Source organism: Mirounga angustirostris, unplaced genomic scaffold (genome assembly GCF_029215605.1).
Source record: "Mirounga angustirostris isolate CCGP_5_RB_7025 unplaced genomic scaffold, mMirAng1.0.hap1 SCAF_5, whole genome shotgun sequence".
Taxonomy (NCBI): Eukaryota; Metazoa; Chordata; class Mammalia; order Carnivora; family Phocidae; genus Mirounga; species Mirounga angustirostris.
This window is the reverse complement of record NW_026991713.1, coordinates 157,166,712-157,194,486: the sequence shown is the minus strand read 5'-3', so window position 1 is coordinate 157,194,486 and position 27,775 is coordinate 157,166,712. Positions and strand designations below refer to the sequence as shown.

At 48.7% G+C, this 27,775-nt stretch overlaps 2 protein-coding genes and 1 non-coding gene across 12 annotated transcripts in view; all 3 read right to left on the bottom strand.

The window, feature by feature from the left end:
- The window catches only part of POLR3E (RNA polymerase III subunit E), a 30,041-nt gene extending 16,333 nt beyond the window's left edge, over positions 1-13,708 (bottom strand). For 5 of the 10 annotated variants that reach the window (XR_010411912.1, XR_010411916.1, XR_010411915.1 and 2 more), the window contains exons 1-6: positions 13,562-13,699; positions 8,081-8,154; positions 6,692-6,742; positions 4,490-4,567; positions 3,618-3,733; positions 3,122-3,204 (exon numbers count right to left, since the gene is read on the bottom strand). Coding sequence is in view for 2 of the 10 variants with exons in the window: in XM_045875134.3 (XP_045731090.1) it covers positions 3,122-3,204; positions 3,618-3,733; positions 4,490-4,567; positions 6,692-6,742; positions 8,081-8,116 (364 nt within the window). In the remaining 8 variants the exon portion in view is untranslated. Of the gene's footprint in view, positions 1-3,121; positions 3,205-3,617; positions 3,734-4,489; positions 4,568-6,691; positions 6,743-7,234; positions 7,324-8,080; positions 8,175-13,561 lie in introns of those variants that run through there. The other 5 variants (XM_045875134.3, XM_064592781.1, XR_010411918.1 and 2 more) reach the window with 4 other exon arrangements.
- A 184-nt stretch (positions 13,709-13,892) lies between these two features.
- TRNAL-AAG (transfer RNA leucine (anticodon AAG)) lies at positions 13,893-13,974 on the bottom strand. Its single transcript has one exon. It is a non-coding gene; the product is annotated as a tRNA-Leu (tRNA).
- Positions 13,975-23,773: 9,799 nt separating this feature from the next.
- The window catches only part of EEF2K (eukaryotic elongation factor 2 kinase), a 62,572-nt gene continuing 58,570 nt past the window's right edge, over positions 23,774-27,775 (bottom strand). The window contains exon 18 of the mRNA XM_045875130.3: positions 23,774-26,885. Within this exon, the coding sequence (XP_045731086.1) occupies positions 26,776-26,885 (110 nt within the window). The 3' untranslated portion in view covers positions 23,774-26,775. The remainder of the gene's footprint in view (positions 26,886-27,775) is intronic.

Sequence of the window (27,775 nt, the reverse complement as noted above, 5' to 3'; positions counted from 1 at the left end):
ACTGGGGCCAACGCACCCAGCTTGGCTCACAGTAGTCACAAAGGGCCCTGCACTCCCCCAAAGGCCTCGGCCTACAGCCAAGCCACCTGCCACCTCCGCTCTAGCCCCCAGTCTCAGGGCCTTGGCACCACCCGGCCCGCGGCCCTTCCCAACCCCACCTGGCCCAGTGAGCACACAGCTACAGTAGGACACGAACCCAGACCCTTCTGCTCAAAGCCACTTCTTGAAGCCTGCCTGCACACCCTCCCCCGTGAGCATCGAAGGCCTTTCCGACCCTGGTCGCCGCCCCCTTCCCCCAGCTGCTTGCTCTGGCACACGGCAACGTTTCCGCTCCAAACACGGCCTCTCTTCCCCGCCGGGCCTTTGCCAGGCACCCTTGATGCCCACCGCCCCCTCCCCACACAGACTGCCTCTCCTCCTCCAGCTCGGCTCGTCAAAACCCCACCCAATCCGCTCAGAAGTCGGCCGCACAAATGTGGCTGGAGGAATGGCCCCTGGCGGGGCCAGCTGGAGGACTGTCTACACAGTCCTGGACGAGGATCGTGACTTTGCCTCGTGAGTGAAACGTGTGCACTGGGAGGCAGTGCAAAGACCATCAATTTCTCTCAAGTCAGTGTGGGCTTGAAAGAGAAGAAATCACACACTAAGGCTCTGGTAAGTGGCTCTGTGAAAGCGTTCTGGACTCCAGAGGGAGCGGGATGCTCGCAGTCAGGAGTAAAGAAGCAAATGGTCCTACAAATACCATATGATTTCACTCATATGTGGAATTTAAGAAACAAAAGAACAGGGTTAAAAAAAAAAAAAGCACACACACAGAAAAAGATTCGGGGCTCCTGGCTGACTCTGTTGGTAGAGCATGCGACCCTCGATCTAGGTTATGAGCCTGAGCCCCACTCTGGGTGGGCGTGGAGCCTACTTAAAACAAAACAAAAACATACACACAAAGCACAGAACCCACAGACTCTTAACTACAGAGAACACACTGATGGTCACCAGAGGGGAGTGGGTGGGGGGAATGGTGAACTAGGAGATGGCGATTCACACTTATGGTGCCGAGCACGGAGTCAGGTACAGAATCACTGACTCCCTCTGTTGTACACCCGACACTGATATAACACTGTCTGTTCGTTATACTGGAATTTAAAAAATAAAAAAAGAATCATTTTACCACCCTACATACAAGAATAATTTTCAGAAATGTTAAAAAATTTTTATATAAAGTACTATAAATACTAGAAAAAAAAACGAGGAGAATCTTTGTATCAACCTAGGATGGGAGAAAGAATCCTAAAAACCAAGACCAGAGATTCAGAAGGAAAAAGACAGGACAGGTAAGTTTGGCTACAGAAGAATACGACCACGTGGGCACAAGTTCTGGAGACGGGTGGTGGTGACTACTGCACACCCACATGAATGCCCTCAAATGTCACCGAACCGCACACTTAAAAATGGTCAAAATGAGGGGCGCCTGGGTGGCACAGTCAGGCAGGCGTCCGAGCTGATTTCGGTTCAGGTCGTGATCTCAGGGCCGTGAGAGCGAGCGCCTTGTCAGGCTCCGTGCTCAGCGGAGATTTAAGATTTAAGATTCTCTTCTTCCTCTGCCTACCTGCCACCCGCCCCCTGGGAGTGTGCTCTCTCCAAAATAAATAAATCTTTAAAAAAAAAAAAAAAAGGTTAAAATGGTAAATTTCATGTTAGGTACATTTTACCATAATAAAAATTAATTAACTCAAAGAAAGAAACAAACGGTCCCACCTGCAAGGCGTGAGACATGGGTTCCAAAAAGAAGTACAGTTATTTGATACTACTTTTGAGTCTTTTCTAGTTTGTTTCCTAAGTGTTCAAATTAGTTTTACTTATTGCTTTATGAACTCTAAATACTTACTTTTTAATGGCTTTATTGAAATATAACTCCCGTGCCATACAAAATTTAAAGCATACTAGTCAATGTATTTTAATATATTCCTGGAGCTGTACAACCAACACTACAATCAATTTAAGAACATTTTCAGGGGTGTCTGGGTGGTTCAGTTGGTTAAGTGTCCGACTATAGATTTCGGCTCAGGTCATGATCTCAGGGTCGTGAGATCGAGACCCTTGACGGGCTCTGCACTGGGCGTGAAGCCTGCTTGAGATTCTCTCTCCCTCTGCCCCCCGCCCCCCAAAGAACATTTTGATCTCCCCAGAAAGAAACCCTGAACCCATCCTCAGTCACTCCCCATTCCACATTCCTCCTAGCCATGGGGAACTACTACCCGCTTTCTGTCTCTACGGATTTGCCTCTTCGGGACACTTCATTTAAATGGACTCCGACAACATGTGGCCTGCTGAGCATCATGCCCACTAGAGGGTGTATCAGTACTTCATTCCTTCCTGTGGCCAAATAACATTCCACTGCATGGCCTAGTGCACTTGGCTATCTAGGCGTCAGCTGACAGACTTATGGGCTGTTTCTACTTCTTCACTACTGTGAATAATGCTGCTATGAACATCCATGTACAAGTTTTGTGTGGATAGACGCTTCACTTCTCTTGGGGAGATGCTAAGTAAAATTGCTCATGCGTAAGTACCTTGTATTTTTTTTTTTTGAGAGGGAGGGAGGGAGAGGGAGCGCGAGCAAGTGAGTGGGAGGAGGGGCAGAGGGAGAGAATCCGAAGCAGGCTCCACACTAAGCACAGAACCTCGCCGAACCTGACATGGGGCTTGATCCCACGACCCTGAGATCATGACCTGAGCCGAAATCAAGAGTCGGATGCTCCACTGAATGAGCCACCAGGAGCCCCGCAAGTACCTTGTATTTAAAACAAAATCCTCCCACCTGTCTCAAAAGTTACACTGTGTGTATGTCTGTGTCCCAGGAGGAGACAGGGACCTTGGAAGCACCCCCTCTATCAGGTCAGACAGCACCAAAGCCGGAAGTCCTTAGAGGTGGCCTATTCCAGCCCCCTGACAATGCCATTTCTACAACCTGCCTGGCCCCTACAGGCATCCGGCATTCGGGGAGCAGCAAGCTGGGTACCAGGCTAGGGACAGCCTCCCGCCGTCCCAGCCTCCCTCCCGCTTCCCTCGCACCCAAGCAGCCTCCAGGAGCCACGGCAGCCTGGCTGCCCAGCACGGATACCTTGTCTGTAGAGCGCGGCAGCGTAACGGGCTGTGTTGCTGGTGCTCTGGGAGGAACAGAACGTCTGCTTGTCCATCAGCTTCCTGGGAGCACAGGGAGAACAGACGTCAAGGGGAAGGAAGCTCCAGACCCAGGGCATGGCAGGCACCGGCCCCCCCACCCCAGACACCTCCTGAAATTCAATACCCAGGAACAGGGATCAAGGCCCCACCTCAGCATATGTGGGCCTCAGGAGGGAAGTCGGGGAGGAGAAAACCCAAGTCCCTGTTTGTAGCCCAAGGACAGGTGGTGGGTCAAGCCCCCACTCCCATCAAGGGGCCTCTCAGAAGGGAAGACATTTGCCACAGGGCAGGGCTGCGCCAGGCCCAAGCATGTGAAGCTGGGATGTTGGGAGGGAGCCCAGCAATGGGGCACCAGGGCCCGGGTGTCAGACAGGCCTTTGGAAGGCTCTTACTGGAGCGCACCAAAGCCTGCAGGCTGGGCCCAGGGGACTCACGAGGAGTAAGTGCTGCTCTCGTCCGCGCAGGCGCCGTCCACGTTGAGTGCGATCTGCTCCCCTTTGCTGCGGCAATAGTTGGGGTTCAGGGTGTCGATGGCCATCTCAAGCTCTACCTGCAGGCATCAGGCACGCCCAGCAGCTATGAGGAACTCAAAGATATCCCCAACCTGGCCACAGCCAAGTCCTGACCCCTGTCCCTGCCAATCCCAGCCCTGCTCAGAAGCAGGCTCAGAACACCCCTCCCTAAGGGCCCCCGGGGTTCAGTCCACATTAAAGGTCACAAAGCCCAATTCCAACAGAAAGGCCAGAGTGTTTTGGCGGGGTGGGGTCATGTAGTTCTATTTGTCCTCCCCATTCTACCCTCCAAAATCTAAATTAGGTGCCAACATTTAAAATTCAAGAGATTTTCTCATAAAAATCCTCATTTCCAACTTCTCTTGAAAAGTCACTGCAAGTGGCAATGGGGGGCAATGGGGGGCTGGAGCTACAGCCACCCCCTGGACAAGACACGTGTCCAGCGCTCCCAGCCCCTATCACCCCATCCCTTCGAGGCACTTCGAGCCCATCAGAGCTGCTGCACGTCAGTGCCTGCCTTATCCTGTGAACATGAGCCCCCCATTCCCAGTCTTGAACTCATCCCGAGCCTTATTCTCCTCTGGCCTCTCTGGAGCTGCTTTATTCCCTTTCTTTCTGGAAACTTCCCTTCCTCAGCTTTCCAGGCTCTGCAAGCAACTGGTTCTCCTCTCAACCCTCCAATCGCTCCTTCTCTGGGCTTCTAGTCCCCAAAGGGCCCGTCTCCTCTTCACTTGCATCAGCCCCCACCTGTACCAGCCCTCCCCTCCTCCACCTCCATCAGAGGGCAGCCCCACCTTCTGCTGCTTGGGCTTGATCTTGGCTGAGAGGTGTGGAATGTCGTCATAGGTCATCGAGGCTGGACGCACAGGGTACTGGGGAGGGGAAGGGAGCCGTCAGTCCACCCTGCCCAGCCCGGCCCAGCCCAGCCCAGAGATGGGCTCACAGGCTCCAGCCAAGAATCAACACCAAGCAGAGACCAGAGGTCCTCGCTGGTCCCCGCCTGTGTCGCCTTCATACCGGCTCCACCCAGCTTCCTTCCAAAAGGCAATTTTCAAGGGTCTCTGACCTCCGAGGGACAAGCCTAAGCATCAGGAACCCACACAGGCCCCCCTCTGGTAACCCACAAGTCCTGCCGGGGAGGCAAGAGTGAGGATCAGGCAGAGGACATCCAGGCAGAGGACAAGGGACACAAGACCACGGGCAGCACAGATGAAGACCTGACCGGTGACATGCTGTGGGTGGAGGACGGGTGTACGGGAATTCATTACCCCATTCTCTCTCCGCTGCCCTGTAAACTTTTCCGTAATAAAAACTGCCACTGACCCACTCAGTCCCTTCTGGGCCTCAGTGTCACCATGCGTGAAGTTGAGAAGCTGTGGCCGGCGCTGCCCGTACCATGACAGCCTCTGGGAGAAGCTGCTGGAGGCGTGGCAGCGTGTGCACTGAACCCTCTGTGTGCGGCCCTCTCAGATCTGCTACGTTTCAGCTCGAGGCAGCGGTGACTTCCTAAAAGCTCACTCAGGTAGCAACACAGCGACTCCTCCTCGCTTCCTGGGCCAGAGCTTATGGCAGCAGTAGGATGAACAGTCTGGAGCCTGACTGGTCTGGCCTGAGCCCTGGCAGCTCTGCCATCTCCTGATCTCGGGCTGGGATGGCTGGTGGTAAAGGGCAAGGTTCTGGAATCAGGCCTGGGTTCCGGTCCCAACTTTGCCTCTTGCAGTGTGTGGACCTGGGCCAGCTCCTCACCACAAACGTGCGTGTCCTCACCTCACGGGGCTGCTGGGGGCGGGGAGTGAGGCAAAGAGAGCAGACACCGCAGGGCCTGGCCCACCATGAACACATATGGGGTCACCGTCCCCACCACCAGCTCCCCACCATTTTGCAGGCAGCCGAGGAAACCAGTTCAGAAGGCCTGAAGGACAGGCCCCCAGCCCCACAGCCTGTAAAGGCAGACCCCGGGGGCAGAGGGCAGGGGGATGCCAGGGCCTCTTCCCAGCTCACATTTGGAGTACCCCCACTGCTGCCCCGTCCTGGGCCCCGTGCCCAAGTGGCTAGCCTCCCTGCGCCTCACTTTCTCATATGCAACCTGGAGACAAAATACTTACAACTATAACCTTGTTATTGGAAATGCAAACCATCTGCCCGTTCCTTTAAACATGAAACCTAGTGTTTCCATTGGATCCAGCAATTCCGCTCCCAGGGATGTGCCCAAGAGAAAGGACACCTGTCCACACAAAAACTTGTGTGGGATGCTTACGGCCGCACTGTTCATAATAGCCCCAAAGTGGAACTGACCCAAAGAGCCAGCAACGCACAAACACAATGTGCTGTATAGAACCACACCATGGAGTCCTCTTCATCCATAAAACGGAAGGAGGTACTGATACATGCTGACCACGAGTGAGCCTCGAAACCACGATGTCGAGTTAAAAGCAGCCAGCTATGCCATGATTTCGTGTCCACGAAATGTCCAGAAGAGGCAAATCCATACAGTGAGAAAACAGGTTAACAGCTGCCTCGGGATGCAGGCAGCAATGGGGGACATGGGACCAAACTGTCCGAAAACAGACTGTGGAGCTGAGCTCTGGGCCGGGCCACGTTCTGAGCACTCTGGATGGATTCATCCAACCCCCACGGGGCGCTACAGGGCAGGTAGTATAAGTGCCACCATTTTGCAAATGAGGAAACAGAGGCACAGAGAGCTCAAGGACCTTGCCCAGGGCTCACAGCTAAGTCATGATGGAGCTGGGCCTCAACACGGCTGCCAGTCCCCAGAGCCCCAGAACCACAACACTGTTCTGCCTTTCACGGCTGCCTTGGTTTTCCCATCTTCAAAATGAGAGACTATTAACCTGCCCACCCACAAGAGCAAAGAGAAACCCCCTGTCCCACACTCTGGTGCCCAGAACCCTAAGCGAGGCTGAGGTTTCCCAGCGCCCCTCACCCCCCACCCCCATGCTCAAGGTGGCCCCTTTGCCCTCTGGTCTCATCATTACCTGAAACAGATAGAGCTTCTCTGCCAGACTTTTGGCCAAGTACACGTCGATCTGGGAAAAAGGGAAGAAGACTTAAACAGGAGACAGACAGGTGGCTGGCCTGCCCTGGCCTGCCCCTGCTCCCTGGATGTCAGTCAGGGGTCGTGGCTCCTACAGGGAGTGCGGGGGAGGGGGAAGAGCTCAGCTCCTGCTAGAAACAGAGGGAACCGAGTCTCCAGCCTCCCTCTCTATGGCTCTCAGGGGGACCAGGACAAGAGTTCCTGGCCCCCTCCTAGGTCCACTACAACCCAATAAAATGTGCCTTCCCCGGGGCTGCTCACATCAGGATGCATCCCAGAGCCCGATTAAATGCTTTCCTGATGAGGCTGGGACAGAGGAGAGCTTACCCATTTGCCTGCCCTTCCTCCCTGTGCCCTCCACCACCTACCCTGGACTGACCTGTCACACCACCTTCAGGTGGTCTGCAAGCCCCTCTAAGAACGATCTGGCCCAACTCTTTCTTCTCAACACTAACCACCCCTGACCCACCGTGCAGCAGTTTACCTCCCTGCTTCCCGGCTCTTCATATGAACCATGTTCTCTCCCACCACCAGGCCTTAGGGAGGAGTGAAGGGCATCAGCGCAGGCGAAGCCTGTGTGAAGGGCAGTCTAGGTGGAGGGAGCAGCATGTGCAAAGGCCCAGAGGCTCTAGGATGTGTCTGGATCTGGGCTGACTCTGGAACCTACCTCCCCACCATCTGCATCTTGGGTCTCCTTCTTTGTCAGATCCTAAGTGTCCCGAGGGCGGGACACTGCCTTGCTCGCTCACTGCTGTCATAGCCCCCGGCACACAGTAGATCCAGTGAACAACTGCTGAATGACTTCTGGGTAGGCCCAGGAAGAAGGGGGAGTTGTCACACCCATTCATTCATTCAACAAATAGTCACTGAGTATCTACTAAGTGACAGGCACTGAACTTGGCTTTGTGGACACAGTGGTGAAGAACAAAATCCCTCCCTCGTGAAGTTTACATTCTAGTGAAAGGAGATTATGTTTAGGGGATGGGGAGGGTTATGACCAAGCACAGGGCGTGGCCAAGGTAAGGGGCTTGGGGGTGCCAGGGAGGGTGAACAGGAGAGCGCCACACGAGGCAGGGGGGGTCAGGGAATCCTCTTTGACAAGGAAATGCTGGATCAGAGACTGGGAGGAAGTGAAGGGCTCAGCTAGGCAGTTATCTGGAGGAAGAGGGTTCCAGGCAGAGGGAACAGCCTGGTTAGGGGTCCCTGGGATGCCAGCAGGTTCCAGGCTGGCCCAAGGATAGATGGAAGGGCCTCAGCCCTGCTTCCTGCTGCCCTGGGCCTGGGCTCTCCTCCCCGGCAGCCCCGGCAGATGGTAGGGAGCAGCGGTTACCTCCTGTACGACTGGGTCATCCTCTTCATTGGCCATACTAGGGGGGAGCCAGCCGCACGATCCTCAGACTCAATCTGCAAGGGACAGCAAGAGGCCTGAAACGTCAGCCAGCCATTCCGCCGACACCCCTGGGTGCCTCTGCTGCAACGGGCCTGCTCTGAGAGGGGAGAGCCTGAGACAAACAGCAAGTGACCTTCTTTCTACATCTTCCCTGGAGTCAACAGACGGCCAATTCTAGACCCCAGTGGCCAGAACCAAACAAGAGGGGAAAACCACCAAACAGAGGGTACAAACAGGTGGACCCGAGGCGGCACATGTCGGCTGCACCCGTGGGAAAGAATAAATGACCAGCTTTAAGGGTTTTGCGACCATGCACAGAAAAGAGGTCACTGCCAGGCAGGGGGATGGAGGCTGGCTGGTCCACAGCCATGATGCAAATATTCGAGCGCTGACTGGGGGCCACAGGGAAGCGTTAGGGAAGAGTCTGACGTCCAGCAGAAAGAGCCAGCAGTCCCAAGGCTGTCTGGGGGGGCTCTGTCTCTGGTACTTGACTTCCAAGCAGACTTTAAGCCCGACCTCGTGTGAGAGGATTTTCCTGTTTGGTGCGTGCGACACAAAATGACCTTCTTCACAGACTTTAATGTATTCAACACACCAACCCTGCAAGGTGGCCTGACTCTCCCCATTATCGAAGGGCGACTGGAACTCGGGGACGCCGTGCATGCGCTAGCCAGAGCCACAGAACAGGCCAGATGATGCACCAGGCTTCAAAACCAGGCCAGCCAGGCCATCTGACTTCAGGTAACAGCTACAGGTCAGGAAGCTCAGAGGGAAGGGAAGGGCCTTCCTGCCGGGAGGAGGGGGTGCATCTGGGCTGGGCCCTGAAGGAGAGAAGGATTTGGACAAGCCATGACACCACAGACAGCAGGAGGGACCCCAGGTGACTGGCAACACCTCAAGCCTGGAGGGCAGAAGGCCACAGGTCTCCATGGCCGAGGGGCAGTCAGTCTGCTGGGCTGACTCTTCATATTCCCACAGGAAGGGGATGGTCATGTGGGTACCTTCAGAATCCCAGCAGCCCCCAGGCCTCTAGTTCTGGGTAAGACCGTCATGATTTTGGTCTCATCTACTTAACATCCAAGTAATTAAATATTTAGAAGGGCGTAATACCTTCACCATGGGTGGGATTCAAGGTCATCTAAGCCCTCTGCCTGAGCTGTACCACCCGAAGTCCTTTCATGCGTTCCAGATACATGTTCCAAACTCTGACTGCTCAGCCCCGGTGCTGGCCTCATCCCTGATGCCTCTGCCCCCCTCACCTCACACCAGCAACTCCTGTCAGTTCCACCCTGAAGGCAGGTCTGGGATCTGGCCCCCCCCACTGCCACCCCCCTCGTCCAGCCAGCCCCACTGCCTGCCTGCACGACAGCAACGGCCCTCCGATCTTCGCCCAACCCCACGGCCAGCGCCAGTGATCCTTCTGGAAGCCACATCAGGGCTTGCCACGCCTCTGCCTTCAAGGGCCTCCCATCCCACTCAGGACAGAAGCTCAAGTCTTTATGCCGCCACCACCCCTTTGCCTCTCAAACCTCATCTCCCACAGGCCCCCTTCCTTCCTCTCCCCCCACCTTGGGCCTTGGTAACTGCTCTACCCCAAGAGCCTCATGGCTCCCTCCCTCACCTCTTCCAGGTTTTTGTTCAAATGTCACCTCATCACTAAGACCTGCCCTGCCTACTCTATCCAAAATTGCAACACCCTCCCCCAGCTCCCTTCCCGGCTCTGGTTGTCCCCAAAGCACGCACCACCACAGCTCTGTTATCATTTTGTCCCCATCCCCACTGCCACTAAGCAGTAAGCTACACGAAGGCAGAGATTCTGGTCCGTTTTGTCCCTTGCTGTACCCCCGAGCCCGCAGCAGGTACTCCATACATGGGACCACAGAAGAAATGGGACCACAGGAGGCTATTTAACAGAGAGCTACCAAAGATTTCTGAGTTGGAGGAAGATGTGGAGGAAGAAGGCAAACCAGAGGGAAGCCAGCTGCCCCAGCGGTTAGGGCTTGAAGACTGGATGAAAACCAGAAGCCCTAAACTGACAGTCTGAGGTGCGTGCTTCTGCCCAGAGAGAGGGGGATGGATGGCAGAGCCCCCGGGCTCACCCCGTCTGCACTGACCGCCAGGGGTCACAGGTGCACGGCGAGCACCTAGCTCCTCTCTAGCCGGCTCCGTGGACAACCGAGACACTGGGGACTTGCATGCGAGTCAGGGAACAGGTCATATGTACAAAGAGGTGTGGCCTGGGAGCTTCCCCAGACGCAATCATTCCTGAGAAACTGGCCTTCTCAGCTCTTGGTGGGCTCTGCCAACCCCTCCCCCAGTCACTGAGGAGCTCGGGGAGGATGAGGTACCTGGAGCTGTGGCTCCTCCCTCCAGATGGTACACGCGACTAGGGTAAAGCAGGGCTCTCACTTCCCCTCATCCTCCCCGCCAGCATCATCCAACTCGGTGGCTTTCCAAGTTTTCAGCCTAAGACCTATAGTAAGAAATCCACTCCACAGAAACAACCCAGTACATACACACAATTATGGAACTAAACCAAGGTTTCACACAAGCTTAACTGCCCCTATTAGATGTGAAGCAGTGAGGTTTTCTACCCTCACTCATTAAAATTAACATGCTGGTTACAATCCTCCAAAGTGATTTCACATCTCACTAATAAAAGGTATTTTTTTAAGTAATCTCTATGCTGAATGTGGGGCTCGAACTCATCCCCCCGAGATCAAGAGCTGCATGCTCCACCGACTGAGCCAGCCAGGCGCCACTCACTAATAAACCTTCATCTGTGATTGAAAAGTACTACTCCAACAGGTCTCCCTGAGGTCCCTCTTTTCTATCTCCAGTCCTCCCAGAAACAGCCAGAGCTGTCCTTGCAAAAGAGTCAATCACATCATTCTCCTGCTCAAAACGCTTCACCTGCCACATAGAATAAAATCCAAACTCCCTTCCATGGCCTCAAGGCCCTATGTGATCCTGCCCCTGCCTTTCCCTCACCATCTACATGGCCAGATAGCCACCTGCTGGGCCTCCAAGAGGCTAGGCCCCAGCCTGTCTCAGGACCTTTGCATGTCATCTACTTTTCCCACGTCTTTTCAAAGCTGGCTCCTTTTCAGTAGATATCACCCCCCCAACCCCTCCAGGAGGGGAGAGAAGTTCCCTGGCCACCCAATCTGAAAGAGCCAACCAGCTCACAGTCACCACCAGCTCTCCCTGTTTTCTTTCCTTCATGGTTCTTATCACAATCTGGAACCACCTAGTCTACTTGCGTTTGTGTTGTCTGCCTTCTGTACTAGAATGTAAGCTCCAAGGCGGCCTCTGAGTTACCTCAACCATAAAGTGGAGATGATCACACTTACTTCATCAAGTTGTTATAAGGACTATTATCTCTTTTTAAAATCCATGCTGTTCTCCCAATACCTGGCATGAAGTGAACACTCAATACAGTAAAAAGAACAATTAAATAAATGAACACATGAAATCAGGCGGTAATAGACCCTTCACCCTGTGAGCCTAACTCAGCCCCATCCAGACACTGGTGGACTCATGGTTTGGGCCTTACGGACACTTGAGAACAGACATGGACTGTGGCCCGGGCAGGAGCAGCCCTCCCAGCCACAAGCCAAGCTTCCCCAACTGCAGTGACCACCTGTGACCACCTTGGGTGTCCTGTGGCCATAATGGTACTCTATGGCAGTGGCTCCGTGGCCTTGAGCACACGAAGATCCCCCCAGCAGGGAGCTGCCAACAAATGGAAAGGAGACAAGGACACCAGGTAGAGCAAAGGAGGGGTTCAGAGCAAACGAAATACCTGAATGCCACACCTGGGTGCATCCCTGTGCACCTAGGAATCTAACTTGTCGGCCAATCAGAAATGCAGAGGCAACTCCAAAGTCTCTCTAGCTACTGGAGGGAGAAAACAAAGAACAACGCAGTTAAGAGGAGAGGGCCCCAAGGGCAAACAGTCTCCAGGCCTGGATTCTAACCGCCTGTGTTTGTCTCTGGCAAGCCATCTCCCCGCTCTGGGTCACCTCAGCTTCCACCTCTGTTAAAGAGTCATCCTGGAAAAAAAGAACTAATTAATCCTTAACTGGTCATCAGACCCTTCTCCAAGGACTTCACACACGTTCTCATCTTCTCAATAGTCCTGTAAGTCAAGATTCATCATTCCCAATTAAGAAACGAGGAAACTAAGAATCAGAGAGTAGGTAATTTTGCCCAAGGTCACAGTGCTGGAGAACAGCGGAGACAAGAGCGGAAACCCGGGTCTGGCTGATGTCAACGATCCGTATTCTTAACCACTATGCTGCACACCTCTTCAATAAAAGGCAGTATGGGATAGTGGGGAAGAGCCTGGACTCTCAAAGCAGAACGACACCGGTTCAAATCCCACCTCAACTACCTACCATATATGGCCCACCTGGGATCCTTCCATCTTGGAAGGTCTCACTATTTTCATCGCTAAAATGGGAATAAAAGTACCAAACTCCCGAGGGCTGCGGTGAGGATTAAATAAGGTAATAAATGTAACCTCCGGGGAGCTTTGTTATTACTCGGCAACATGTTTTCTTCCAACGTCGGAGGGCACAAGGCCGCCACAAATCAAACCCCGCGAGCTGGGGCTTCTCGCGTCTTACCCTATTTAGCCCTCACCACAACCCTATGAGGCAGTTGATTTTATTATCCCCATTTCACAGATGAAGAAACGCTGGCGACTGCTAAGACCTGCTCCATCGCCCACCGATTCTAAAGCTGACATAACGGAACGACCTTGTTCATGTTCGGGTTTACTTGACGTGCTTACTGACACCTCCTCCAGCCCCACGGTCAGGGCCGTCTCCGCGGCACGGTGCCGGCTCTCAGTGAACGCTGAATGGAGGCCTGAAGAGCTGAATGAAGAATGCCGGGCCTGGCCGGGCGGAGACTGCTCCGGTTCCGGGCGAGGAGAGGGCCGGGGCCGGCCTGGGGACCCTCCCCCTGCCCAGCGGGGCGGGCCGCCGGCCCCGGGCCACACTGTCCAATGGGTTTCGCCTCCCTCGCGGGTGGTCAGGCCCCCTTCCCACGCCCACCACACAGCCGTCGCCACTAGCTGCCGCGCTGGCGGGGCACCGGGTGCCTTCGGACAGGTGCTCCCGCGGGAGGCCCGCCTGGGCCGGGCGGAGCACGGTGGCTGGACCCTGAGTCACCGCCGGCAGCCTCGGCCGCCGCATCCCCGACTCCCAGGCCCGGCCGAGGTCGGAGCCCGCGGCCGGCCCGGGTCTACGGGGGCCGGCTCCCCAATCCTTCCCGCCCGAGTCCCGGGAGGCCCCCAGCCCCTGGGTTCGGCGCGGCGCGGGCCTCCCGGCCTACTCGGCAGCCCAGCCCAGGCCCACCTCGCGAGTGCGGCCCGGCTCCAGCCCGGGCGTGCGCTGCCTGCTCGGCACTCACCTCTCCGCGGGGGCCGCGCGCGGGCGGCGGCAACCGCCCAGGTACCCGCGGGCTGCAGAGGCGGCGGCGGCCCGGCTCTTCTCTTAGGCAGCGGCCATGTTGCTGGTGGAGAAACTCCAGCGGACACGTGGGGGGAGCGGGCCGGGCCTCACGCTTCCTTTTACCCACAATGCCCCGCCCCGGCGCGCGCAGACCCGCCCCCTCCGCCGCTCCATTCATACCGGCCGCCTGCCGGGTTGGGCAGCAGGAGGCGCTGATGACCCGGCAAAAGAGCAGAAAACAGAGCCTGGTGCCGGGGCGGTAGGGAAAAAAGAAGAAGAACAAAAGGCTCTGGCAGCGGTGGGATTCGAACCCACGCCCCCGAAGAGACTGGAGCCTTAATCCAGCGCCTTAGACCGCTCGGCCACGCTACCAAGTTAGTAAATAGCTCTTCCGGGAAGCTGCTTAATACTCCGCCGAGCAAATTTCACTGTTTCTTATGTTTTATTTGATTTTGATGGACTTATTTTGAACATGTCATGTATTTAAAAGAAAATCTTTGCTCCAGTAATTACACCCAGATTTGTTCCAAATAGGTTTTAGAGCGAAAAGCAGCTTAAGAATCCGTGTTTAGAGTCGGCTGTTTCACCCGGAGACCCCAGGAAGAGCCACGTATCTCCGGAGAAATGATGGATTCCCGCAGCAATTCGCCCCAGGGCCTCCGAAGACCAAACCCGGGGGAGCTGGTGTAAGCAGTTTTCTCTGAAAAGTTACGTGTTTTAATTTTTAGTTACTCAAATAATAAGTGAATTATTGCAAGATATTAAAACTTTGCAGATAAGGTACAAATGCTCTTTTAACTTTGACTCTAAATCCCATCCACAGAGGTAACCATTATCATCAGCTTAGTATCTATTTTTCTAGATTTTTTGCTGTGAATTTATGTGGATATTTTTGGATATATTCATATGGATACATAGATACCCATAGAGAATTGATATTTTGTTTTTATTGTGTATGGCTTTTTACATAAATATTATCATACTATTACTCTTGATCTGCAACTGTTTTTTCACCCAAATATGCTTTTAAAATATCTATCCATGTTGATGGAAATAGATATTTAAAAATACAGAAAAAGTACAAAGAAAAAATAATCACCCACATTCCCACCACCTAGTACTGTGGTATTTCACTTCCAATTCTTTTCGTATGTACATCCTTTTCATTAAAAGTTAATGATATGAATATGCTGTACTTTTAAAAATCCATTTAAAAATATACTAGATCATTAAAATTTTTTTTAAATAAAAATATACTAGACCATTACAAATTAAAAATAAAACCTCCTTCCCAAACATCCTCCCTTGGCTATAACTATTATTATGATTTGATGTGTATTCAATCCATTTTTTATACTTTCATATCTATATATTTATACCTATAGATACAGATATTTGTGTGTGTGTGTATATACATATATTCTCATGAACAATATATAGAATGGTCTTCTGTATGTTTTCTATTCTCATAAATATTATTGTGCCAAGATCATTCTGAAACTTGTTCTTCTATACCAACATTCTGAGGTCTATTACCAATGCATATAGATTTTATTCCATGATGTGAATACAAACATTTAGGTTGTTTATATTATATTGTTATATCTAAGTTTCTGGTTAATATCTAATTGGCACACACCCTAACATTTCACCCATATTTCTCCTTGCCTTCAATTCCTCAACTCAGTTTTTTTTCCATCTACCTTTAACATAAATATTGATATGCAAAGATTTCATTGCATCAGGAGAGTTTGTGCTTTTAAAGGAATTCTTCAGAAATATAGAAGCAGCCATCTATTGAGGACACAGGCTAGCCATGGTGGGGCATTCAAAGCTAAATGAGGAATCATTCTTAAGATGAATAGAAGCATTCATCTAGTCACAGTGCTTTAGTACCAGGAGGGACTTTGTGAGTTGTGTGCTGGGTTTTCCAAAAGGGAATATCCCCGTGGTGAAGGATAATTGCTGGAATATCTGCCTAATCTCGCTTTTCTAAGAACTGCCTGACCAGCCCAGAGAGTGGATCCCTGGCAGTCACCTCTGCGGTGTGCCCCCCATCCACCTCCACCGACATGCCACACCATGGCCAGGGGGCTCTATGGTAGGTAGACTCAGGTCAGACCAATCAGCTTCTCTTTTGAGAATCTGAACTGAGACAGGTGATTTCCTGATTTGGTAATTTGATTGTTTTCAAGTGTTAAAGTGTTAGTGTCTAAGACTGACTGGAACAAGGGAGAAAGGGAGATTTGGGGTGGCCATGTTTTGTGAAAGAGATTGGAGAAGTAGAGGAAGCCAGTGCATGGGGGGAAAAAGAATGATACGATGAGAAGAACCGAGTCGTAGAGAAATCCTGAAGGTTTTCTGGCTCCCTGCTCAAGACCCTTCCTAGGACCCAGTGGGATTCACATTCTTGTAGACATCCTTTTATCATTGCAATAAATGCCCCTGTTCCGCTCAAGCTTGTGCTTCCTGGTAGCTGTCCGTTGTAAGAAATAACCGCCCCCCACCCTCCCACCTTGTATGGTAGGGGCTCTAAATGAAGCTAGCGGTATTTCTGACAGAACATTCTGGAGCAATTTAGGTCTGTCCCTACTAATACGTACGTACTGAATGGGGTACTTAACAGGGAGCCCACACAGATGCAGGCTGATTCTGGAAGGGAGAGCCCAGGGCCTCCCTTTGGGAGTTTCTTGCAGTCTTGCAGCCCCCTTACACAGCTGTCTGTGACAATCAGATGTGAAACCGATAAGCAGGAGAAGCAGAATGTTGCATCAGAACTCCTGGACCCGCAGGGAAGGGCTGAAATCCTGACCATCCCTTGGTGTGCCTACTTCTCTGCCCCTGGTTAATGGGGCAGGTGGAGGGAGGAAGCACCACAGATCAAACACCGCCCATTTGTCCCCCACCCCCAATCTAGGGACTGTCAGGTGAAGGCTGGTTGTCTCTATAGCATAAGCCCTCAGCTGCAGGCAGTGAGGATGGGCATGGGGGCTCAGTCCTGGATCCCCTCCATTCTTCACTCCCTTGCTTCTGTAAAAGGAAAATCATCCCAAACCTGGACTGAGACCAAACCTTTCTGCACGAATCTCTTTCTGGAAATGAGAACATTTCTCATAAAATGCTTAAGCTTCTTCTTATGAAATTTAATAGCATTGAGATTTATACTTCGAAGCTAGTTTTCTACCCCCTCTTTTGATGGTCATCTGTCAGTCAAGAGCATAGTAAACTTGTACTGAACATTCTTTTCTTTTTAATTTAATCATCCTTGTCCTATAGACTGTGTCTACTAGGATAGAAGCCAAAAAGTGGTCACCTTGTCCCAAGTGGGGTGGGGTGGGTGGGGGTATATTGCCTGGGGAGACCCAAGGGAGCTTTCTGGGTGCTGAAAATGTTCAAAAGTTCATCAAGTTGTACACTGAAGATTGTGCAATTTACTCTATAGAGATGGTACTGTATTAAAAAGTCAATTTTTTGAAAATTTTCCTACTAAATATGAATCTTTGAATTAGCCTCCCAGAGGATCCACACTTGCAGCAAGATTGTAATACAATTTTGACATAGGCTTGCAACAAAACTATCTGAAAAGTTTCCTTTAACACTCCCTTCTAAACTTCAGGGCCCTTTTCCTCTTCCTCCCCAAAGGGAATACTCTGTCTGGGTGAGAACCTGTTGTTTTTGCCTTCCCAGAATCATTTCCCCCATTTTCTGGTTCCAATACTGATTTTTCCTTTGGGAAACACTCTTGCCTGTGGTCTAAGACGAACAGTCAATCAAAGCTCTAAGGGGGCGGGCACAAGACCCAATTAGGCCAATCAGAGGCTTTAGCCTGGGACTCTGACTCTGAATCTGGCCCTCAACAGCCCTCAATAGGGCGGTAAACTGAACTTCCAGACCATCTGTTACCTTCTGCTTCCGGGAGCTAGGCACTTGCCCTCGTACCTCTTTCCGAGGCCTGATTCTATTTTACCTTCCACTCTGTAAGTTGCTTCCTTCCCCCCAAATTGCTTCTTTGCTAAAGTTAATCAGCATTGAGTTCCCTACAGCCAAGGCAACCACACGATCATGTTGGCTGCCCAAAAAGGAACTTTGTTCTTGCAGGAGACACACTTTAGTTGTGTGCAGAGCATACAACCTTAGCATGGGACCCAGAGTACTTTTTTTTTTTTTCCCCTGGAACAAATGCTAAATTAGAAGAAAAACTAGGGCACAGGCATGAACTAGGGCTCTCCCTGGTAAACTGGGACATGCTGTCACCTTACACCTTGAGCAAAGATCCATCTAAGTTGACAGGCCCAAGTGAGATGTCCTGTGTTGAGTCACACATCCAGCTTCAGGCTCTGCTGCTGGTGGCACCTGTCCTCAATTCCTCTACGTTTCAGGTTTGCAAACAAGCTCCTGGTGTCCCAGGAAGGTGCTAGTGGGTCACGGGAATAACACAGCCTCAGTTGTCCTTATTTATGTTGGGATAATGATGAGATCTGATCTTAGAAACTTCCAACTTTCCTTTTTTTTTTTTTTTTTTTTTAAGATTTTATTTATTTATTTGACAGAGAGAGAGTTAGTGAGAGCAGGAACACAAGTGGGGGAGTGGGAGAGGGAGAAGCAGGCCTCCTGCCGAGCAGGGAGCCTGATGCAGGGCTCGATCCCAGACCCTGGGATCATGACCTGAGCTGAAGGTAGACGCTTAAGGACTGAGCCACCCAGACGCCCCGCCAACTTTCCTTCTTGATTAATGAAAACATTCTTGGCAAATGGTTTTGCCATAGGACCACACTAAGCCTCCTTTTTCTCATCTGTGAAACGGTCACAATAATACGATAATACGTTTGTTGCAAGGTTAGAGATAACTCTACGTGCCCAGCCCACTGTCTGACATACCGTATGTCGTTGCTAAGACTTGTGTTTCACATTTTAATATCTCTACAATTGACCTGCATCCTGTGATTAATGGTAGGTGGTTTATTTTCAGTAGTTTTTTTTTTAACTTATTGATTCACAAAATAATGGTACATCTTAAGATCGATGCTGTCTTAGAGTCAATAAAACATAGTAGATGCTTGATACATTAATTACTATCATGAATTTTTAACTTAATAAATTCTTTTTGTTTGTTTGTTTTTTATTTATTTGAGAGAGAGAGCACAAAGGGAGAGGGAGAAGCAGACTCCTCACTGAGCCGGATGCGGGGCTCAATCCATCCCAGGATCCTGGGATTATGACCTGAGCCAAAGGCAGATGCTTAACGGACTGAACCACCCAGGCGCCCCTAAATTCTTACTTTGATAATTTTATCAAAGCCGTACATGTGTGTATCAATTCTATAAGGCTTGTTATCAAAATCAGCAGTATGCCTGCCCCTTCTGCCCCAGGCAACCACTTTCAGCTTTCAGCTGATTCTTCTGATATTTATCACCAAATGTCACACGCTTACATTGCTTTTGTTTTGGGGGTTTTTTGTTTGTTTGTTTTAGACATTCCCGACTGGCTTCCTACTAAGGAAGGTAAGAATTGAACTGTAACCATCCATACTTCCACCATAGAAAACACTCCCTCAAATATTGATATTGTGATTTCATTTGTGTGGTAATTAGTAAATGGCACTCACTAAGCTTGAGCTCAGCCATACACTCAACTATTATTTTGCCCTTTTTGGAAAATGTTTATAGTTAACTATCGCCTGAGGGAAAAAATGTGTGTAGTTCCTATGAATTCGTACCTAACTCAACTTCAGATTGTCCATCCTTGCCACACAGACATAAAAGGTATTCTATTGCTTCAGTTTCTTGAAGACATTTCTCCCATAGCCCCTTATCAGGCCATACACTTTTTTTTAAGTAAACTCTTTCAACATGGGGCTCAAATTCAGGACCCTGAGATCAAGAGTTGCACGCTCTACCAACTGAGCCAGCCAGGCGCCCCCACAGGACTATAAACTCTAAGTTTAGGGCAAGGCCACCATGTTGGGAATCATCCTTCACCCTTGGGGGGTCTGATTTCACTTCAATCTGGTGCTGGACCCCATGCATTTCTTGTTATTCCCACACACATTAGCCTTCCTTTGATAGAGCAAACCTTCCAGTGTCTTCTGGAGAAAGTACATGAAAGATTAATTTTTTTGAGAATTTATAGGTCTGGAAATATCTTTATTCTATCCTTATACTTGAAAATAGTTTAGGCATATGAATGTATGTTAAGAGCATTTTCCCCAGAATTTAGAAGGCATCATCTTCCAACTTCCAATGTTACTACTGAGAGGATGTCTGATGTCATTCTGATTCGCGATCCTTTGTATGTATGAAACTGGTTCTTTCCCTCTGGAAGCTTCCAGGATCCTTTGTCCTTGGTTTCTGAAATTTCATGAAGATGAATCTTGGCATAGGTCTCATTTTATACATTGTGTTAGGTAGTCATGGGCCCTGTTATTCCGGAAAACATACATCCTTTAGTTCCAAGAAATATTCTTGAATTTTTTTTTTTTTAAAGATTTTATTTATTTGAGAATGAGAGAGAGCACACGAGATGGGGGAGGGTCAGAGGGAGAAGGAGACTCCCTGCAGAGCAGGGAGCCCGATGTGGGACTCGATCCAGTGACTCCAGGATCATGACCTGAGCCGAAGGCAGTCGCTTAACCAACTGAGCCACCCAGGTGCCCTGAATTTTTTTTTTTTTAAAGATTCTCTCCCCTCTACTCTGTCAAACTCCTAAATTAGGCTCTTAGATTAAAAATTTTTTCTTTTATTTTAATTAAGACTATTACACTTTTTTCCCCCAATAGATACTACTTAATATTAAGAGCGCCAACTCTCTAGAATTTAGTTTATAATTGGGAAAACTGAAAATGTGCATTAAGTCAGAAAGAAGAAGTGTGTAGGAAGAAAAACAAGTGGATGTTTCAAATGGCTCATAAAAGGAAAATACCAGACCCAGTCCTAACCAGACTTAGGAGTTCCGTTTGGTAAACTGAAATACTTATAAGTACGTCAAGGTAGAAGGAAAGAAACTAAACCTTTCTGGAACCCTCACTGTATTACAGAGTGAAAGTATTTGCTTATTGCTAAATGATTTGTATACTGGTAGGACTGAGTTCACTTCTTTAAATTTTAATTAACACATGGCAAATATAATTCAGTAAAAATGACAGTGATATCTACATGCAAGTTCAATTTCTATTAAAAGCCTGTATGAAAATCTATCTATGAAAATAAGATCTTAGAACTCTGGTCCCAGATTTTAAATGGCCAAGGGAAAGATCATTAAAAAAAACACACATACAGGGGCACCTGGCTGGCTCAGTTGGAAGAGCATGTGACTGTTGGCTTTGGAGTTGTGAGTTCAAGCCCTGTGTGGGGTGTAGAGGTTAAAGATAAAATCTTTAAAAAAATAAAAACTACACATATCTAATCTTAGGCTGTTCTTATCTAATTTCTCCACAAAAGTGATAACATTTTTTTTTTTTAAGATTTTATTTATTTATTTGATAGAGAGAGACATAGCGAGAGAGGGAACACAAGCAGGGGGAGTGGGAGAGGGAGAAGCAGGCTTCCCGCCAAGCAGGGAGCCCGATGCGGGGCTCGATCCCAGGACCCTGGGATCATGACCTGAGCCGAAGGCAGACGCTTAACGACTGAGCCACCCAGGCGCCCCAAAAGTGATAACATTTTAAGTGTTTCAATATAGAAGAGTGTACAGCTCAGTTTGCCTGTTCCTCTGACTTCTAGAATTTTCTCTCACATTTTTCATCTTTTTGGGTTTTTTTGTTGACGAGGTGGGAAACAAAGGCAGAAGGAAGTGTAGATAAAATTAAATGCCCTTATAACCTGCAGACCATTGACAAATACTTGAGGCAGGCAGAGTATAATGGTTCCTCCAGAAAGCTCCCAACTGTCTTAATGTTCCTTGCTAGAGGGAAAAACAACCTTGGGTTGACAATAGCAAGATCGTATCCTGAGTCTTCTTTAGCAGATGAAAATCCTTTTGGAACTTCCCTTATCCTTACTTCCCCCAACCCCAAAGTGTATAATCAGTTGCTCCTCACAATCCAAGGGCAGAAGCAGCTCTGTCCCCGGGCTTTAATAAAATCACTTTTTTTTTTTTCACCAAAGATATCTCAAGGATCCTCTCTTGGCCTTCAGCTCTGGACCCCAACAGCACTACTCCCAAAAACGACATCATTAATGTTCTACTTCCTGGGAGATCTCTTTCATTATTTTCCAACCCTTTAATTAAGTTATTCATTTCTGTAAGAATATACCCAATTTACAAGAGCTCTTTTGTTGTGTGAATTTTTAGAATTGCATCTGTTCTTTTTGTAGATGCAAAAAATTTTTTTAAGATTTTTATTTTTAAGTAATATCTACCCTCAACATGGGGCTCATAACCACAACCCCGAGATGAAAAGCCCCTCGCTCCACCCACTGAGCCAGCCAGGACTCCTGTAATACTTTTTTTTTTTTAAGATTTTATTTATTTTAGAGAGAGACAGCATGAGCAGGAGGGGCAGAGAGAGAATCTCAAGCAGACTCCACACTGAGCCTGGAACCTGATGTGGGGCTCGACCCCAGGACCCTCTGTTGATCTCCCAGGACCCTGAAATCATGACCTGAGCTGAAACCAGGAGTCAGACGCTTAACTGACCGTGCCACCCAGGCACCCCACCCCTGCAATATCTTAGCTAAGGAAATTAACCATAGCTTTTTGTTTCTTCAGGTTTCCTTCTTCCTACATTTTGTTTGCTCCAAGATAGTTTCTTCTGTTGGTTTGTTCTAGTGTCTTTTATATGAAGTGCTTATGGATCCTTACATAGGGATCTTTGACTGGCTATTCAAGTTTAAGAATGGGGCTTTAGGGGCACCTGGGTGGCTTAGATGGTTAAGCGTCTGCTTAGGCTCAGGTCATGATCTCCAGGTCCTGGGATCGAGCCCCACATCGGGCTCCCAGTTCAGCGGGGAGTCTGCTTCTCCCTCTCCCTCTCCCCCTCCTTGTACTCTCCATCTCTCTCTTAAATAAATAAATAAATCTTAAAAAAAAAAAAAAAAAGGAAGAAGCAGCATGGGGCTCTAAAAGTTGTGGGAATTCCTGTGGATGTGGGTGGGGTTGGGTGGCTGAGGTCTTTCCAGTGAGGTGCTCCCTGCAGCCAGTTTCATTAGGAGGAAGGACATTTTAAGTAGTTCATCACAGATTCCCTAGGGGTTTCTCTAGTTGTCTGCCTTCTGCCAGGAGGGTCAAAGTCAAGCTGCCAATGTCTGGCAGCACAGGAGGGAAAAGGCGGCTGGTGAAGCCTCTAGAGCCAATATGGAAACTTCCCCTTAACCCTCTTTTCTGTAGAGTAGCTGGACGCTCTACTGGCCTGGCCTTCCAGGGTGATGGACCGGCAGCCGGCTGGCTACATGGGGAGGTAAGTTGGTCTAGTAGTCTGATACTTTAAGTCTTTCAACTGACCCTGTATTTTTAGCCCCATTTCACTTCCCCTTCCCTTCCAGAGGTTCCTCGTGCCAATGTGTCAGCCTTTGGGGGCAGCGGGGTTCTCAGTGCTAATTCAACTATGATCCCTCTGCTCTCCAGCCTCATGAGCTTCTGCCATTAAGAAAATCTCTTTCCTGTCATTTTAGTGGGGCCTCAGGAGCCAATGGACCTAAGCGTGTGACTTCAATGTACTATGCTTATGTTCAAATTTCTTTAAGTTAAAAAAGCATTAGTTTGAAACCAAACAATCATACTGGTGACCAAGATTTTCTTAAGTTCTGGATCACAAAGCATCTTTAACAGGCATTATCTTCTTTGTGGCAGATGACAGCTCCGACATATAAAGATTATCCTTTCTATTTTATGGATGAGAAAAATCAGGAAAAGAAAAAAAAAAGAGGTTCACATACTTTAAAGCAAAAGGACAGCATAAGGCCAAATCTAGACAAAATTTTTTTAAAAAAATTAGAATTTATTAGAAATATTAAAAATCAGGAGAACTTGCATTAACAAAAAATTTCAGGAGCTCTTGAAAGATTGGAAAATGGGGCAACATGGCGCCCACGCACTTCCTGTGGTGACAATCACTTGGAGCTGAATCCCAGCTGCTCCTTTCAGATGGGGCCTGGGCCGCCCCCCCACCCCAAGCTGCTTCATCCAGGCAGCCTCCGTCCCTTGTTACTAGGAGGCATTTGAATTTGAGACCAGAAAGAAAGAAACCACTTTATTTGAAAAGATGATATGGAACTGAATACATATGCAAAAATAAATTGGTAACACGGGCCTCTCCTTTGGGCCCCACCCAGGGTCCACCTCGTCTAGGTTAAATGGTTACTTGAGACTAGAAACAGGACTAACAGGCACAAATCCATGCGGAGAATATGTATATTTTGTCTCCTTTCCCCCCACACAAGCTGCGTATGCCTTTGGAAACGTGTCGATTTGTAAATCATGTCCAGTACAGCAGACAAATGTGCTGGGATGAAAGGAAATCACTAAGATAACAACGAGGGCACTTTACCGGGCTTGGTTCCCCAAGTTTGCATTTGATGATGAATTCCCACAGTGCCTCAGGGGAGGGGAGGCGCAGGGATATTCAGATGCCCTGGGGTTGGGATTTTTTTTTTTTCCTTCTTACATCCATAAAAGTCTGCTTAAAAGAAAAAAAAAAAGAAACAAAACAATAGCAAAGCTGAAAGGGACATGACACTCTAGTCTAATTTTAAATTTTATCCCTGGGATCCTCTAAATAACAGCAGCTTTCAAATCCTAGCTGCAGCTAGCTTGCTAACCAGCACTGTCACTGTGAGAGTCTGTCTTTCAAAACCCTGGTTTCTCCATCTATGTCGGAAGATACGGGACTATACTCCAGACTCTGCTGATCTCTTGGACCTCCACCTGCTACTCGCTCTTGAAGATGGTCTCTGATGTCTTCCCAATTGGGCCAGAATGTCCTGGGGTTCTTTGTCTTTTGTTTTTGCATGCCCAGAATCTGTGAAAAAAAAGATGCTCTAACCAGCTTTAGCAGGCACAAAACTAGGTTTTGAAGGTAGGATAAGCTCTCCTACTGGCTCAGAAAAATCTCAGCATCTTGCAGATTATTTGACTCTCACTGGTCCTCAATAAGCATTTGCTTAGCTCTCTATCCAAGCCATAACCCAGCCTCCTGGAAGAGAAGCTGGCTGAGTTAAGGCCATGGAGGTGGGTGGGTTGGAACTGGAGGACTGACATTGCAAGTCAATTCAGACAACAAATCATTAACTGGCTGGAAGACTCAGAGCCACAGATTAGGTGCTGTGACTAGGGTTGGCTCTCCATTTGCTCACACATTTTTCGAGTGCTCACTCTGCCAAGGCACTGTGTTTTTGAGCACTGAAAGCTGAAAAACTGAGATAGCTTTTGCCTTCAGGACATACTGTAGTAACCCTTACTCAAGAATTAGAGTCCTCAAGCTACTGCCTAGGCAGGCTATTTTTGTAAATAAAGTTTTATTGGAACATCAGCCAAGCTCATTCATTTAAGTACGGTTCCTGGGTGTTTCTTCACTACAACAGCAGGGCTGAGTAGTTACAACAAAGACCCCATGACCTACAAAGCCTAAAATATTTACTATCTGGCCCTTTACGGAGATAAGAGATAAGTCACAATCAAGCTGCTTCTCGAGTACATTAACCATATGCAATTTAACTATATGCACTGCTTTAAAACACACAAACAAAAAACCTAACGCAAGCCAGCTTCTTGATTGGGTAAAGGAATTTTTCCAAGGGTAATTCTGAGTCCGCTTGATTTTTTGCACCTAGTGCACACTCTGAACTTTGGGACCAAAGGTTCAAATGCTTGCACAGGTTCACAATTCCACAGCACTTAACAGTAATGTGTTGAAAGAGCTGTTTTAATGGACAGGTAAGAACGGTTTGTATGTCACATTCTGCTTTTGTTTTGTTTTGTTTTCATTTTAACACCGAAAGAGAGGCTGCTTTAGCACTTGGGCTTGATCAAAGCAGTGTGTTTTCTTTGCCTTGACACACCAGCTAAAATCATACTGATATTAAATCTTATTCCTTTTAAAGGGAAAGCTCATTAAATACAGAGCCACAGCCTGGCCCTGGGGAAACTACTGGAATTAATGAGTGTTTATAGTTCTTGCCCTCTCATCCTCAAACAGCTTAGATAAATCTCAAGGGGTTGCTGCTGAAATCCTACTGCTGCAATTTACAAGAAAAGCTACCCAGCTTCAAGCAGCAAATGGCAAGGACAGGGGCTGGGAACAGAGCCTACATACGAAGGTCAGATGCTAAGAAAACACAGAGGAACACTGTACAGAGATACTTGAGTTACACTATGGATGCTGCCACTGAGATGTGAAGTATATGTCAGCTTGGAGGAAAGGCTCCAAATCCAAGTTGCTGTTCTTACATGTAAAAGGTTTGAGGCGCACCCACTTCCACACTAGCTGATGGAGAAGTTAGAGGTAGTAAATGTGTGCATACAAAAAAATTAAACCTGTTTTATAAAGCCCACTGTAGAAAGCATGCCAAAAAAAACGGAATTTGGCTGTATTTCAGAAAATCAGTTGCATTCGGGAAGGAAATTAAACTCTAAGATTAGCAAACGGTCAGTGTGCAGGCCTTTGCCAACAGCGGAAGGGGGCCTGGGTACTGCGCAATCTCACATCCACAGAAGGATGCCATCATGCTTCCAAATGCTCTGGGAAGTAAGGCTTCGCACTAAGTCATGATAATACACATCCCATGGAAAGCTAACGTGCAGCTCTACCTTCCTCATCACAGCTCAGGAAACAAGTTCTGTGGGCCTGAGATTTCATTTCAGTACAGCCTGAAAAAGCTGGTGAGCCAAGCCCAAAGCCCTATTTTTTATCCACAGCAGAGAAGCACGTTCTTAGATCTCATGACCAAAAAAAAAAAAAGCTCAAAACGATATGTTGGTTCACTGCGCTTTTTCAATCCCCACTCCCCAAGATGCTGCCCTAAAGGACAGCTGTAGCGTCTTCGCCAACAGCAAAGACATTTTCAAGAGTCAAAAGACGCAATACAAAAGTTGATTTATAACACACTAAAAATACTTGCCCTTCCCCGCCAAAAAAACCCCTAAATAAGTCAATAAGTCTTCTCCGCAACCCCGCCCCCACCCGCGCCCACGTCTTAGCCCTTTTGCTTGGGACTGGCCAGCAGTGATTTTCCTGGCAAGCTACTCCTCCATCTGCGCCCAGGCCTCCTCCGCCTTCTGGTAGTACTGGTTGGCCAGCCGGCCTTTCATGGCTTCCATCGCGGCCTCGGCTGCCTGTGTGTACAAGTCGCCTGAAAAAGAGCAAAGTGGGGCACAGAGAGGTGAACCACCTGTTGTTTTGTCAGCCCCGTGTCCCCCGACCCCTACCTGGGACCAGCACCCTAAGATTCCTTTAAATATCCAATCTACTCCTTATCCCCTCGCCCTGCGTGGAACCTGGCTGGGCACGTGATTCAAGCCTGGCCAATCAAAGCACCCTTCCCATTCCCACCAGGCCTTACGGACTTCCACTGATAGCCAATCAGACATCCAGACTTAAGCACAACCAATCAGAGTAAGCCATCTCCATGAGCTCAGTGATTGGTTTAGGGGTGGGCGGGGGATTCCATCTGAGCCAATGAGAACCAGACTGAGGATTTTTACAAGGCTCATTGCGGGGAATGCATGAAAGGGGAAGAAAAAAAGATTATAAACAGCCTCGTGTCAGTTCTGGAGAGGTTTTGCTTCCAAGAAAATCTGTGCAATGTGTACAAAAACACTTGGTTTTCAGAGTTTTTTTGGATTTAGAAATTTCAAATAAGGGATTATAGAATTGCATTATTATTTGCTTAGGTTTTTTTTATATACCACCTTTAAAAATTTTTTTTAAACTTTTAAATTTAGGCCTGTCCTACGAAATCAGGAGTTCAGTATATTTATCATGTAACGGAAAAAAAAATATATGTGTGTGCGTGTGTATACAAAACGTGCAGATCAACTGATGAAGGGATAAACAAAATGTGGTATATCTATATGATGGAATATCATTTGGTAATAAAAAGGAATGACGCACTGATACCCATTACAACATGGGTGAACCCTGAAAACGACACTAAGTGAAAGAAGCCAGATACAAAAGGCCACATATTGTATGATTCCATTTATATGAAACATCTAGAACAGGTAAATCCATACAGACAGG